We start from the raw sequence: 16,453 nt of genomic DNA, 5'->3' as shown, positions 1-16,453 counted from the left end.
ATAAACATGAACATCAGAGTGCCAAGATCGGTGCATACAGGGGGGCAGCAGCCCCGTTCATATCTTGCAATATATTGTAAACATAATGAGGTTCAGTAGAGTCCGAACAGGAGTCAGTTCAGTTATGTCAGCACACAAAGCAAGATATCACACTATGACTGCAGAAAGGCATTGTTGTGATACATAGACGTGCTTAAAATTCATGTAAACAATGTACAAAAACAGCTTATGTGTCATCCTACAGCCACAAAAGTCTTGAGTCCAACAGAAGGAAAAGTTAATTTGTATTTTGCTGCAGATCTTTTGAGAAACAGGGCAGGCAGTGGCAACATTATGGACTAGAGGTGCACTGATGCCTTTGTATTCAATCTTTTGTATTTGTTGTTGTGTTTGATAAGCCATCCACTCACTTCACGAGGGCATTTGTTTTTTTGGTTTTTTTTAATTAGCAAATTGTAGTTTTATCCAGTGTGTAAGGCAGGAGAGCACCGCTAGTTTGGACTATGAGAATATAGTTACTGACAGTCCGACACAGTAGTGCAGTCTTCATCTTTCTTCCTCAGGTCCTGAGTTTCTGACGTTATTGGACACGAGTGTAGCCAGAAAAATAGAAATGTCCCGGACTTTCTTTTTTTTTTTTTTTAAAGTCCACAGCAGAAAAACAAAAACCAAAAGAAAAAAAAAAAGTTATACTGGAGCTTCTTTGTCTTTTTTGTGCTTTTTCATCTTCAAGTTGATATCCTTTCTCCTTTTTTTTTTTCTGTGCAAATTTGAGATGACTTTAAAGAAGACTGCTTCCATCCCACAGTTCATTTCTGCATCTCTGAGAGACAACAGACAGAAGAAAAGTTACACGGAGTTGCACTGAGATTTCTGTGTGTGTGTTCTATGTGTTTCTTGCATACCTATTGTAAACACTGTGAAGATGATTACAGCCACACCCAGCACCATTGCCAGGGCGCTGAGTAGCATAGATAGACGCCCATACTTCCTTGCTCCCTCATTATCCCCTGTCTGGAGAACAGACCTCGACTAACGGGAAATGGAAGGAGGAGATCAAACATTAATTATTTAACAGCAATATAGTAGCAAAACACCTGGAAAACGAATATACTGTGTGACTTGAAGTCCGGGGAAAATATGTACATGAATAAAGTAAAAACTAAATACAGCACTCACCACATTTGCATACCACAAGGCGCATATATTGAGCGGCCAGCCGGGGCAGAAACAGGACAGTACTGCGAGCCAGAGGTAACTCGGGGGTTCGGAGCCGGTTGGTACCTGAGAGGGCAACGGGCCCAGGAAAAGCCGGGACGAAGATCTGGGTGGGGCCAGCTCCCCAACGGAGCCCGATTTAAGCGGCGATCTGTGTCCGTTCTGGTCCGCGTCCAGGGAGCGGATGCTCCCTCTGATGTTGAGGGAGAAAGAGTCGGATGGTTTGATGTTACTCTGCCCGGAGGGCTCGGTGGTTGCTGTGCTCAGGAGCTTCTCCGTGTCCTGGAAGCCGGTGGGGTTAGAAACTTCCCTCTCTCCAAGGGCGCTTTTCCCAAAGGCAGCATCAGTGTTAATAGCCATTACCGAAAGATAAGAATGATCTCCAAGTCCGATTCTCTGTCTGGCCGAGCCGCTTTCCTAGGGATGGAGATGCTGAAGAGTTCTTCCTTCAGATCTTGTCCATTGGGGGTCATCAGATTAAAGTTTATAAATTCAGCTAGCGTAAAGGCAACCTATTTAATTAAGCAGTCTAACTCCATCAAAATTTCTTATTGATGAGCGAGATGTTATTGATGTCTAAGCCTCGCGCGTTTAGTTGGCGGTGAGCATCCGTACGCACGCCTTGCCTCTTACCCCCACCCCCCTGTATTATGTAGTGAGGTATTACCGCATCCCCTGCTCTTCCACAGCACATCCCTAATGCTGGGGCCTACTTATGCACCAGGCGATGCGTGTGACAGTGCAAAAACAACAATTAAACCCGTTTTGAAGTGAACGCGCGCGGTGCGTAAAAGCTTTCCATTTACGCGCGGGGGCAGCAGTTGGATCAGCATATAGGACACCACACAGAGTGTGTGAGGGAGGGAGATGAGTGGAGACGGAATAGGGCGGACATTGAACCTCAAGCCTCTTGGTACATGCACGACCTACTGACTCAGACTCTGGTTCGATTCTGCTATATTAAACGGCATCCCTACACGGAGCTCCCCAAATTTCGCTTTTCCTGCTTAATTGAGAAAATAACACACATGAGCACAATAAAGTAGTTATTTAATTTCTCACATCTTATGCCCGGTTTAATGTGTGACTCTATCAATCATTCATCAATTAAGTTGTTTTTGATCAGTCCAATCCAATCCAATCCAATCCAACTTTATTTATAGAGCGCTTTAAAAGACAACAAAGTTGAACAAAGCACTTCCCAGATAAAACACAGCAATACAATACAGCACAAAAAATAAACACTTAAAAAAATAATAATAATTTAAAAGGATAAACCATAAAAGGAGTACTAAATAAAAATATAAAAACAGTTCCCAAAATGACTCAAACTAACTAGAGACTGATATTTTGAAACGCCTTAGAGAAAAGGTGTGTTTTTAAACGAGATTTAAAGACCTCTAGTGTTGGGGCCAGCCTAACATAGAGGGGCAACCCATTCCATAGTTTAGGCGCCACCACAGAAAAAGCTCGGTCACCCCTGTATTTCAGTCTCGACTTGGGGACAGCAAGAAGTAGCTGGTCAGCCGACCTGAGGGACCTTTGTGGGGTGTATGTGTGTAAGAGATCTGTTAGGTATGTGGGGGCCATGCCACTTAAAACTTTAAAAGCAAACAATAAAATTTTAAAATTAATCCTAAAATAGACAGGCAGCCAGTGTAGAGAAGCAAGAACAGGGGTGATGTGCTCGCATTTACGTGTCCCTGTCAAGAAGTCTAGAAGTGTTCATATCCTTTATGCAAGTACAATTAACAATGCCTCAGCAAGTGCTTTTGCTTTTATAGCTTTCAGCAGAACTATTTAAAAGTGCAAACACTTCACTTATTATGGATACTGTGCTCTTATTGGGTAGGAGCCCTCATCTCCAGTTCTTGGTGGCATGGATTTCACAGGATGTTGGAATGCTTCTTTTGCAATTCTGCTCCACTAGAAAAGAAGCACTCCAAGAACACAAACCTCCACTGAGGCAGCTCATCTCTCTGGTCAGCTTTTACTTGTAAGGGAAAAGTATTGTACTTTGTATGTACTGTATTCATTTTGTTTTCTTTGTTCATTTTAAAAGTACTTTAAGAAGTTTGTAGTGCAGTAAAAGGCAGCAAGACAGATGTTTACTTTGATTACACAAACATTGTGTGGGAGTGGGTAATGGATAATAGGTATTGATTTGTAAATAACTGGACGTGAATAACTTGAGCTTATTATATAATATTACACTGCTGTAGAGTTTTAACTAACCGGGCAGCTCATTCTCCCTCTCTTGACAACACTTTCTTTAACGATAGAACACATTTTGTGGTCAGCTTGAAAGAAAAGCAGATGTGAAGTGTAAAAGTCAAATGTGACATGATATTTGGATGCAAACTATAATGTGATATTTAGAATCCTCATGTACCAGTATCATTTCATAAATGTTGTAAATACAAACAAAGGCAGCAGAATTTTAAAGATTAAAGACATTTTATGAAAGTTTGACCCTATTTGACCTTAAAGAGGTCAGAGGTCCAAAGTAATGTGATAGCTCTATATACCATTATTATCACTTTGACCTTCAGATCAGATCTATTGACTTTGAAGGAGAGGTCAGAGGTCAAATGTGACATTATATTTTAAATCTTTATATGGTACTTTCTATATGTTAATACACACCAAACTTTTAAGAATCATAGTTTTCAATTTTGGACCAATAAATCATTAAGTTGACCTTGAAGACCTCGGTGGATGAAAGCCAAATTTTAATCGATCATTAACATGACACCCCACCACCACCACCACCACCACCACCCGCACCCCCACAAAGTTTTATCATGCTTCATTCAAAACTTTAAATCTATTGTGTTTACAGACAGAATGACACACACACACCCCCAACAAACATCATATCCCAAAGGTTTTCTACTGGACTCACAGGCTAGGCCACAGAACTCATTGTCATGATGATGAAACCGCGGCATAATGACTTTTGGTGCATTGTCATGCTGAAAGTATCCCTTAACTTCCATTAAGGGATGTAAATGGTCTGCAGCAACACTGGTAGGCTGTGGCATTCAAGCCGTAATTGATGGGGATGCACAAAGTGTGCCAGGAAAACAGCCTGCACTGCTGACACAAGGCATGTTGGCGTCATGGATTCATGTTGTTGGCAGCAAATTCTGAGCCTAAAGCCTACAGCTTTTTATTTAACCCATGCCCGCTGCACCCTCAGATTTCAGTTGTTTGTTCACAGAAATGGAACCTGATGTGGACGTCTGCTGCTGTTGTAGTCCATTTGCCTCTAGGCTGCATATGCTGTGGGCCTGATATGGTTTCTGAGTGGTTCACCACACTCATAAAGAGTGGTTATCTGAGTTATTGTGGCTTTTCTGTGTCAGCTCCATCAATTCTGCATATTTCCCCGACCCCAGAACTTATACGCTGTAAATTAGAAATACTTAACTCATGCTGGCACTAATAATACCATCCGGGTTTCCCCTATTCTGAGATCCTGACCTGCATCTGCAGGGTTCTGCATTGCAGTGCTGCCACACGATTGGCTGATTGGACAGTAGCTGGTGTACAGATGTTTTTAACAAGGTGCTTGGTGAGCATTCATACTCATTACAACTGAAAATGTTACTTGTCACAAAAAGTAGCTCAGTCAAACAGTCAAGATTAGATTAAAGTGCTGACTTTCAGCTTTAATTCAAGAGAATTAACATTAGTGTTGCATTATACAGTAAGTCTTATTAGATTATTATTGCTTTCAGATTATATTCACTTCAGCATGCAGTACAAACAGTAACTATATCGTGTTATAAGCTCGACATAAAGTATGTTTTGTGAAATTTAATTTGTAAGAAAATTCTAGAGCACTCTAAAAGAGCATGACAGTAGATTAATGTTCATTGAAGGTGTATATTCATCAAAAGTTGAATGCACTTTAATCAGCTACAATAATACATATGTTTACACATGAATGCACCTCCAATAATCATCCACTCTTTTAATGTAGTTTTTTATTTATTAACTTTCCCTGATGAGTATGGGTTAGACAGACTTCCATTTTTTCTGACTATAATAAAAAAGCCTTCCTTTCACATGCATTGGATAAAAGCCAGACTTTAGAAAAGCGCGTGTCCCGCAAACCCAGAAAAATGTGGGACCCTATCTTGAGATGTGGGATAGGGGGACAAGGAATAAAAATGCTGTGCAGTCACACTTAAAGAGAAACATCTGGTCACCCTACCCTCATAGACTTCTCTGCCACTCCTGGCTTCCTCATGCAATACCACAGCTCCTCTCTTATCATATGCTATTTCTAACATAATAAGGACGCTATTCATTCTTAATGTTTAAACTGCACGTGTTTCCTAGAGAACAGGCGGCAATATCTTGGTCAGCCAAACTGTCCTGCAGTGAAATCAGGCTCTCCTGCCGCCCTCGGCCATGTTAGTTTTGCAGAGTATCCTGACATCTGGTGGTGATTTTGAGAAGCTGCACTGAAGATCATGAAGTTAACAACTCTCAACTTCTACTTTCATCTTCCCATATTTACAGTCTCCGTGTGGAACAAAATACTCAGAATTTCTCAGCAACAAACCACAAGAGCTCATTCAGCTTTATAAAGTTGCTGAATGTGCTTTCCAGTCATGTGTATATTTGGAGTACTGGTGAAAAATGACACTTGTATTTTTTGTCTTCAATGAAAAAAAAGTAATTCACTATTATATATATATATATATATATATATATATATATATATATATATATATATATATATATATATATATATTTTTTTTTTTTTTCTTTCAGTACTCTCTGTGCCTCCTGCCAGTTTGACAATCATGTGAATTCACCCTTGAACATGCTGTGAAGGAATTCCTCAAAGCAGCTGGTGATGCCTTTAGGCTCTGAAGAACAGACATTAGGGAAGTGTTTTGGTTTTTTCCTCCCTCTGGTTTATACGTAACATGCAGTCCGACTGGGTACAAACAGTCCTGACTGAATGCCATCTTGTTGACTTACGTGAGAACAAAGACCAAGCAGTTACTGCAGATCTGAGACCAATTTACTTTAACGATTTAGCATTTAAAGAGCATCTCAATTTACTCTGATCCTCTTTGCTCTCCTTTGATGGCCTCACCAGATACTTAAAAGCTATTAGGTGTGACACATTTTTGTGTAGTCATGTGCCCCTCTGTGAGTGTGCTGTTATTTTTGGACAAGGGAACAATCAGTGCTGGTATGCGATTTATTGTGTAGAGTGTGACTTCAACAACACATCTGAGAAAATATTTTGGGCTTTATTGAAAGACAAAAAACAAACAAAACAAAACAAAAACAACATCACAGACACAATTCAAGCAGTTTTTGGTGGGAAAAAGAAAACATGTCTGCCCATAAAATAAATATTTGAAGTGGAATAAAGCTTACATGCATTCAGTATTAATGGATCATATCTTACAGGTTATAAAAGTCCTCTTCAGTCAAATTCCCACCACACGTTACCTGCTCCCTTTTCTTGAGCCTTTCGGAGCAGAGCTGGCCAGAGCAGTTCTTCAGCTGGCAGCTTTAGCATGTGTACAGAAACATAAAGCTTGCCAGTGAAGAACTGCTGTGTGTCAGCCGGTTTGAGGCCAGCAGGCCCGAGAGCTCGACTCAGACAGCCCGCAGTGATGCACAAACGGTGACTCCTTCCTCTTTCTTCCTCTGGTTTAGATGCATGCATTTCTGCAGAAAGAGAAGAAGAGATTGTTTAACTTCCCCTGCAAACTCCCTGCTCTAGTAGCGTGGGCATGAGGTGGCCTGCAGCCAGTCACACAGATACAGTAAGTGGGTGCAGTCGAACTACAGCGTGTGCGATCAGCTGTGAGTAAGTGGGTGAAGTGAGCTGATTTGCAAAAAAAAAAAAAAAAAAATGCCTGGGGAGATGCACACAAGATCATGCGTCAGATCACCAGGAGGGACACGCGGATCAGCGGCTCAGCTCGGCTGCCTCTGCACGATACACCGTGCCAGCAAGAAATTCTTAGATTTTCTCTTAGTTATAGGATGCTCACACTCAGAGAGCGGCCTCTTGAAAAATTATTTTTTGCCAGTTACCGTGGTTACAAAGGATAAGAGAGAGGCGATGAAGAGGAGTAGACAGCCTGTACAAGGAAGAAGAGACCCTTCAGAAGTCCAAAGAAATATTTGTGTTTGAAGTTTTAAGAAAGTTCAGGTGTGTTCCCGAGAGAAAACCTGTAGCTACACCTCATCTAAATTAGAGCCGTCATAGAATCCTGACCAAAGGCACGTTTAAGTGTAAAACAGCCGACACTACATGGTTTGGATAGGATTCGCATCTAAATTCAAAGCACTAAATGCAGCTGCATTCTTTCTAATGGCCAGCAGGGGGGCAAATCCACTGGCTGCAAAAAATAAGTCCAACTGTATTGAAGTCTATGGGAAAATGATCCTTCGCTTCCTTTTCTATGAACTTGGGAATAATTTTTTCTGCTGAATTTGACGTCTTAACTCGTTTCAAGTGTTTGGTTTCTACTGTCATGTTCGTTTTTAAAACACCACAACAAAAAAAACCCTCAGCTTTGGGCTTCACTAACCAGCGTGTTTGGCCATCTTTTATATACAGTCTGGTCAGATTGCCAGACCTTTAGCCGTTTTCACATTACACAGCTGAGCAGTATTTGAGAACACAAGCATCCAAATCAGTCAGATATCTGTACAAATAAAATGGGTAATATCTGATTGACCCCATGTGAGAATTAGCAGCAGCAAGCCGGTGGGCATCACATATCCTGGAGCATGCATGTTCTGCCCAGATTCCCCCAAACTAAAATGAGAATTTCCAGTAGTTAGAACCTGTCTAAATATCCTTTTCTGTGCTACATGTTGTATGAAAGGACAATGTCCCGACCCGAGTCTCCCAACATTCTCTGAAGTTCAAGAACCTGGAGTTCACGTACCCACCTATTTATGGTTTCTAGAATTTGGTAGCTCTTCTGACTTTACTGCATTTACTTAGTTTGGGATGAAACTGCTCAACAATGGTTTGTCATTTCCTCTCATTTTTAAATTTATTTCGGGGTTTTGTTGGAATGTTTGTAACTTATTCTTGAATTTCACTCTACTGCAGACCCGACAGCTTGGAGAGTGTTTCGAGTTGATGCATATGCATGCACAGAGTTTCATAACTGACCACTTGAAGTCAAACACATATGAAGTAAAGTAGCTCCGTGTTTTTCTAGCCTTCAAAGAATGCAACTTCGTGCTGATCGTAAGATACTGAGAACGTGCTCCACTTCTCCCGTCGACGATGAGTAACACATGCTGCACATTCCTGCTGTAATCTCAGGTGGTTCATAGCTCGGTAGATTGTGACCCCCACAACCTGCTGTGCACAAACACGATTTATGAAGACGTTGCAGACCTCACCATGGAGAGAAATTATTTTGTCCCAGGCTTAGTTGGATTTTACTCAAACATCAAGCTGAGGGTCATTTCTAGGCATACGCAGACATTTGACAGGAAATCTTCCGGGTGTGCACAGAAAACCAACTGCTAACAAAGATATGCTCGTATCAAATGTCAGATTTTTTTTTTTCCCTGAAGTGGGTGAGTCAGCAGTCTACATGTTCTGACTTGTCAATGATGCACACTGCTAAAAGTATCAGCAATGAAATCTCCTATCTTTTTTTTTTTTTTTTTTTTTAAAAACCTACCAACCATATGCCAGATTTTTACTCAGGAATCTAGAATAAAAAAAAAAAAAAGACAGCATGTAAGTATTTTATTTACTCAAAAATGGTCTAAGTTCATTTCAGGAATTTAAAGAAAAAAAAAAAAAAAAGCTCAGTTCCTTTTGCAGGACTTTCACCTCTGCTCCCTTTCAGGACTCAAAACCCAGCACTGCATGGCTCCTTCCCTCCTACCCCACCACCGTCTCTCAGGACTCAGTATTTGACATTACTGCTGACCTCCACACCCCAAGCTTATCTTTTTTGTGTGTAAACAGTCTGGTTTGTTTATCTAAAATTAAACATTCAATGTGACTGGTGTGACGCAATGCAACGAGTGAACATGGCAAAGAAAAGTCTTCCTTCTTTGCTTCCATTTGGTTTGTCCCATCCTGTGGACTTCACATTTATATTTCATGACTATTTAATGGCTTTCCTAGGCTCTTGAATAGTTTTACAAACACTAAGTTCCGCTATAGAAAAGGCAATAAAAGAGGCTTTGTGCAACTTAAAGTGTCCAGTCATCAGTTTTAAAGCTATAATAGCCGTCCGTGAGGGGAGATGATCTTTGGGCTACAGAGGACTTTTAATTAGTGCCGTGCTGCAGCTGGCCTCCAGGAAACAAGACCAATCACATTCTTTTATACTTAGAGTTTTTGTTTCAAGTGCATTCACTGAGAATGGAACGTTGTTCACTAATTTTTAATCAGCAGGGGGAGGATACGTCACGGGCCCCCCTGGGGATGCCAATGCTAGCTAGATAAAAGTGATGGATATCCATCACACATTGGTGTCACATGTATTGTGGCATTCTTTGATGTTTATCAGTGTTTAGTTGTCTTCGCTTTAGAAGAATTTAGTATGCAGGGTCAGAGGCCAAACCAGTTGTAAATTTGTGCAAAATGTGGCAGCTAGCAGGAGAACCGCAGTCAAACTGTCAGGTGGGAACCATTTTAATCTAAGCTAACACTACCCCATTAAAATTCATACACCTCCATAAGAACAGTGGAGAAAGTGTGCTACAGGAAGGTTTCCTCGTTAGTATTTGTTGCTGATGGTTGTCGCTAGGGAATGGACCAGGCTCTGGTTGCCTAGGTAACAATCTAACCTATTTACCACCCTCTCATATGTCAATCAAAGGTATCCTTCACTTTCACTGGCAGTTGCTTCAGTCGCTCAGTTGAGAAAGTTTAACTCGTGGCCCGCCCACTTTCTGTTGTCAGCGGTTCTTTTGCTCATCTTCGCTTGAAGTTGCTGAAGGACTTTTTCCCATTTCTGGTCACCACGTTGCTGCAACTCGCTTCCTCTGTGGAAGTCCTTTAAGAGTCAACAGAAAAGGAAAGATGCTGGGCTGTGCTGCGACTTTGGCGTGGGTGACCAAACTGCATTACTTTGGTGCATTATCTGAATTTGATCAATTTGGGTTAATAACATTTGCAACGTCTAGAAGATGTATAATTATTTCCTTTCATCCCATTTATGTATGCAAGACACCCACTAGAAATATACAAGCTAGACTGGCAGGAGTCATGTGGATACGCTCTCTATCAACTCGACTGAGGACATTAATGCTGTAGAAAGTATAAAAGCTGGATGGAGCTTCCTGGTCTGGAAACCAAAGCCAATATAGATGTTTTAAAGTTATAATAACCTGCGTTCTTTTTAATGATCAACAGAGGGCGACTTCTCCATTGTCAAAAAGACTTCTGGTTGCATAGAAGTCTATGGGAAAACAACCCTCGGCTACCTCACTTTGTAAAAACTTTCCTGATTACTTTATGGGCTTAAGCGCTAGTTTCACATCATATTAAATAATACACGAAGTCCATATTCTAAACTATGGTCATTCTAAGAGACAAAGTAGGATTATCCAAGGTATGGCCATTGGCCAACAAGTGGTCAGTCACAAGTCATGAGCCAATGAGTTTGCAGTTTCAAAACACATGCCTGTCATGTTCAAACACTCAGATTATGGTTTCTCATGAATGAGACCTCATGGAAGAAGTTTGGGAAATGTTTTTGCCGTATGTGCCAGAGAGCAACTTTCATTCCAGGCGGGCTCTTCTTAATGCACGCTTGATCCATACTAAAACTAAAGCCATTATGTTCACATGCACACAATGACAGTGCAGATATGCTGATGTTTAGGCATTCACCATTTTAGTTCATTGCCTTAGCACACAAACAATTCCAATTCCTCTTCTGCATCAGGTTTCATGGCAGCTGTTGTATTGCAGGCTTTCCGGAAGTGCTGGATCAACAGACTGACAGACTGACAAACTGACACTGGCATCCCTGGAAATAAGCCACTAGCAGTTAGAAAAAAGTTTCTGAATGAAGTCAGTAAAGAGGACGTGCGGTACAAGTCCCCGGGCCGCCCTCAGGACTGCTCACAGTGTTAACTGTTGACTGTGACTGCCACAGCGTCAAAACTGAAACTGAATTAGTTATTTGTTCCATCGCGTGCCACTCCCTCCACAAACAGTGACTCTGTATTTTTAATGTCCACAAAGCCAGCCAGTGTTGACCCCCCGACTCCTCTGCTGTGCCACTCTTTCCCATATCTCCTCTTCTCCCCCCCCCTTTTGTCTTTCCTGACTCGTCTGTCCTCTCCACCCTCTCCCTCGGTCAGATCAGACTGTCCTGCATTCCTCACATTCCGGCTGCGTATGTTAGAAATTCCATCCGGCTGCTGTGGGCTCGCACAGTCTCCTCCACTCCTTCTTTTCCATCGCTGTATTCCTTACCCATCGCCTGTCTATCTTCTCATCTACATCTGGTCTGCCCTGGCTGAGGTTTCACTGTCAGATTGACCCTCACCCCCTCCTTCTCTTTATTTCTGCCTGCCTCATCCAAGAAAGCGAGGCAGATGGTGCCGGGTTGTGTGGAAGGCCTTGAGACAGTCTTTTATACAGATAACACACAGTCTAATACACAAAAGACTGAGCTTATCTTGGACTGTAGATGTGCATTCTCTGCCACAGCAAAATGGGATAAGAAAGAGGAGAACAATACTGGAGTTGAATGGGCAGAATCTGCCTGTGCAGGAGAAATAGTCTGTAATAGTTTGGTTTGTAAACAGGAGGGTATAAATGAAGCATGTACAAACCAAGAAGAACTGATGGCATTTTAACTCTTCAGATTTTCTTATCAGACTTCAGCCACAAGTGTATGAGCAGAGTTTCAATTTATGCTATTGGGGAAGGTGAGAAGAGAAGAGAAGAGAAGAGAAGAGAAGAGAAGAGAAGAGAAGAGAAGAGAAGAGAAGAGAAGAGAAGAGAAGAGAAGAGAAGTCACATGGGATGTGGGTGGGACACTTGACGCTGAAGGTGAGGAACTGGGAGAGGAAAAAAAAGGGTGTAAATTTGAGAGCAGGTCAGAAGACACAGACCTCTTAGCAAACTTTGAGCCCATTCATTTGACCTCTTTGTGTTCAGGGTTGAGATAAGACACCTCCATCGTTGCTATGACTTTGCTTCTGCTATCTCCACATATGGAGAAAGAGTGACGGACTTGTGTGTTGCTGCCACACCTTTGTGATGGGAAACGCAGGATAATTAAATGCTATGCATCTGTTGCATATGTCAGTTCAGGTGCATTCCTTTGCTGTGGGTGTGGCCCTGCTGGAGAGTGTTTACTGTCCCAGATTGTAGTCTGTAATATAGACTGATCATTTCAGACTGGGAATGGGGACAAAGACAGAGAAAGGGCGGTGGCTTTGGCAGCACTCTTCATAGAACAGAGGGCCTCTTCTTACACTCTGCTGCTCTCGCTTTGCCGGACTTTAGAGGCTATCTGACTTTAACCCTGAGATCACTACGAATAAGGGGTGTAGGCTGTGTTATTTGCTAACAGGAATGGCTGAATGCCACTCTGAATTCATGACACTGCCTGGAAATGGTAATGTGCAGCATGAGGCCTGTAAGCTTGTCCTCAGGCAGTCCGTGCCATTTTGTTTTAAAGAACCGGATCTTTTCTTTTTTTTTTTTTTTTTTTTTTTAAAGTGAACCTACATAACACATCCCTTCTTGCCCCATCCTCCCTCGACAAGGCACGCAGTAGGAATGAAGGGTGTAGCCCAAGTTGAGCAAGATGGCTTCACTTCTGCAAATGTAAGCAGCAACACAGCACAGGGTTGGTTGCTTTATTTTGCCTGGATGCGCAGAAAGCAACACAGATGAGTCGCTTTTTAACTGACATCCTGTCATTGGCATGTGATCCTCGTTGACAGGGTGGCTTATGTCACACTCTAGGTTGCAATGGCACAAATGCAGCTCGTGACACAGTCTATTGCGCATTCCTACCGGCACACTGAACTCTGGCTGCACAATTATGTAAGACATGCTCCATCGATGTAACAGACACTACAGTCAGCTTTCCCCTCCAGCCATTTACCTCATATATAAATGCACTTTGCTTTTAAGATGTTTTATACAACTGTGATAGGCTGTAGAGTCTAGAGCCTGGACAGGGCGGCCTACATGCTCTGTTGCATCAGCAACTTTAAGAATGTTTTACTGGTCCTCATAAAACATCCAGAGTTACATAGTTGTGTTTATAAACTTATCTTCCACTTGAAGAATCTTCCCATCTGTGCCAGATGACAGCGGGTGTCACTGCATTTCTGAGAAATGACTCGGCCTCAGTTATCCTGGTTTTCACCTATCCCCTACTTGACGGCAGGCCTTTTCCTTGGCCTGTTATGAACTCAGCAAATTTTAAGAGGCTTTGAGTGCTGACACTTTCTGATGGGAAGTTTGACGCAGACATCATGCTGTAGCCTCTAAACCCAACATTTGCTTTAGCAGATGCAATTAAATGTCCCCCTTTATGGCAGTCATGTTAAATAACAGATATGAACAACTCTAATAATGTAATAACATCTAAACATTTTTATTGAGGCAGTCTGTGTGCTTGTAGAAGCTTTTCTGTTCCCTTCTGTATTAATTTAAGCATAGACATGACTTTTTTTTTTTTGCACATTTTATTCAGTATTACAGCTGCTGCCAGTAAATACATTAAATAAATAGCTGCAGCTCTACGAAGCCCTTGCCCACCTATATAAATTAGATACGTCCTATGGCAGGGTGGCCAAATGTCAAATTTCTAGGGCGCTCATAAATCCTATGAGCTCCCCTGTGTTAGAGGGCCTGGTCGAGCGCGCGCGCATACACACACACACACACACACACACACACACACACACACACACACACACACACACACACACACACACACACACACACACACACACACACAGGCCTTCAAACGGAACTCCTATAACATAAAATCCATGTCCTCCCCCATCTGACGACGCTGAAACGTGCAAAGAACCAGCTGCAGGGATGAATTTCACTTGAATAAAGTATGAGGAGGACGGTTTCCCAGTTGCCATTTCCACGCAAACTGGGTCATCAAGCAGCCACAGGCTAAATAAGGCTGACAGGAGCAAGCATTCAGCCAGCAGAAACACACAGACTGCCTCACAGTTAGTAAGTAATACGCCCCACCTTGACCAGCACCACCACCGGCCGGGTCGCTCCTGCCTGCTCCAACACATCTGAACGGTCCAGCGGAGTTCAGGCTGCCTCTCCCACTGCTCGGCGGAGTCCGCCTGGGTGTGTCGCTGTCTGTGGAATAATTTTACGTCCGCGCTGTGGAAACGTTTGACAGCATTTCAGTATCGGGAGCCCTTTTAGCGCAGTAGCAGTGGAGACGACAGCGCAGGACTTCAGCCCCTTTTACACAACTCCTGCCTCTCTCTCTCCCTCTCTCTCTCGCTCTCTCTCTCTCTCTCTCTCTCTCTCACACACACACACACACACACACACACACACGCACACACCCAAGCCAGACACACACCCGGCTTCCCACTCCGATCAGCTGGCAGCGTGATGACGTCGGCGGCACGAGAAGCGGACGTCAGAACCTGCACGGATCTGACGTATACACGTAAGACAAGTGTCATGAGGCAGCAGATTGACCTGTTTTTAGGAACTCACACCGAAACGTCAGGAGGGTTTGATTAGCAGCAGCTCAGGTCTCAGGTTTTTCCTGCCTAAAGGAAAAATGCACATATAAGTACTCAATTCGAAAATACAGCCTGTGTGACCGCTGCAAGATGTTGCATTACACAACACACTTTACATTAGATTATTATTACCTATGCACCACTATAAAATCAGACTATTTTTTTTTCTTGAGCAGGCCCATCTCATATAAGAGTACGACCAGTGAGTTTATGGAAACTGTTGGCAGATATGCTCTCAATTGTGCAAAAGGCATGTTTGTTTCCTGTTGTTTACAGACAAGTTATTTTTGTTAAATATTAATGTGGCAGAGGACGCCGACAGCCAATGAGGCGTGTTGTTTTTGACATGTGGTATACACTGGTGGGCGTGAATAAAGTTTTCCCTCTCGCGGGGAGTTGGTTCAAGTCTGGGAAAACTAATGGCTGGTGTGTTTTTGTTCCTCCGTAATGATCGTCGGTAAAGTCTAGGCTTCCATGCCAGGATCTCTGTGCATCTTGTCTCTGCTAACAGGTTATGGGCCCAGTATAGCTTAGACTTGCCCAGAGAAAGTTGTCAAGTGATTTTCCACCGAAAGAAACGTCGCAACGTACAGCGTGTCCGGTGAGAGTTAGCATGCTAACACCATGAGTCGACGGGTCGCCGAGTCAAATAACCGCTGGTCTCGGCTAGTTTTTGACGTAGATGAAAAGAACTATGAACTGTGGGAGACAAAATTTTTGGGCCATCTTCGATTGCAAGGATTGAAAGATATCATTCTGAAGCAGCCTGCCGGCGTCGAGGAAGAAGAGGACAGCGCGAAAAACGCAGAGGCATATGCGGAGCTGATCCAGTTCCTGGATGACAAAAGTTTGTCTCTAGTGATGCGAGAAGCGGCGGACAATGGGCAGAAAGCGCTGAAGATCCTAAGGGACTATTATGCAGGTAAAGGAAAGCCTCGCATAATTAGTCTGTATACAGAACTGACTTCACTCCAAAAGTCTACCAGTGAGAGTGTGACTGAGTATGTAATACGGGCAGAGGCCGCCATCACTGCCCTGAGAAATGCTGGTGAGACATTGAGTGATGGGTTATTGATAGCAATGGTTTTAAAGGGACTGCCAGATTCATTTAGACCGTTTGCTATCCATATCACACAAAGTGAAGTGACAGTGACCTTTGCAGAATTTAAAACTAAACTGCGGAGCTATGAGGACACTGAGAAAATGCGCACCGTAGCATCGGCGGATAATGTCATGAAAGCAGGAGCACGGCCGGGTGACAAACCCGCGTCTGAAATTCCAAATGACCGGGGAGCCGGGAATACAGACATTGTGTGTTTCAGATGTGGATTAAGGGGACACAAAGCCAGAATGTGTCAGCGCAAGCAGTGGTGCAGTGAGTGTAAAAGCTCTACACATCGGGACGCAACCTGCAGAGGGAAACAGCGACGGGACAACGCGCGAAAAGTTTCTGAGGAACCAAGCGGCAAGGATTATGCATTCCGGACGAGCG

The 16,453-nt window shown here is 42.9% G+C and overlaps 1 protein-coding gene across 2 annotated transcripts; it reads right to left on the bottom strand.

The window, feature by feature from the left end:
• Positions 1-33: 33 nt before the first annotated feature.
• Positions 34-1,834, bottom strand: trarg1b (trafficking regulator of GLUT4 (SLC2A4) 1b). 2 transcript variants are annotated; one of them, XM_030746740.1, is made up of 3 exons: positions 1,180-1,834; positions 906-1,032; positions 34-823 (listed from the first exon to the last, which is right to left on the bottom strand). In XM_030746740.1, the coding sequence occupies exons 1-3, from the start codon at positions 1,576-1,578 to the stop codon at positions 810-812; spliced, it is 540 nt and encodes a 179-aa protein (XP_030602600.1). In that variant the 5' UTR covers positions 1,579-1,834; the 3' UTR covers positions 34-809. The 2 variants fall into 2 exon arrangements, with proteins under 2 accessions (XP_030602600.1, XP_030602599.1); XM_030746739.1 differs by lacking the exon at positions 34-823 and having other exon boundaries at positions 836-1,032.
• Between the last annotated feature and the right edge of the window lie 14,619 nt (positions 1,835-16,453).

The sequence above is a fragment of the Archocentrus centrarchus genome, chromosome 14, assembly GCF_007364275.1.
Source record: "Archocentrus centrarchus isolate MPI-CPG fArcCen1 chromosome 14, fArcCen1, whole genome shotgun sequence".
Classification (NCBI taxonomy): domain Eukaryota; kingdom Metazoa; phylum Chordata; class Actinopteri; order Cichliformes; family Cichlidae; genus Archocentrus; species Archocentrus centrarchus.
The sequence above is the reverse complement of the archived record's forward strand: the minus strand, read 5'-3'. Positions and strand labels throughout refer to the sequence as shown.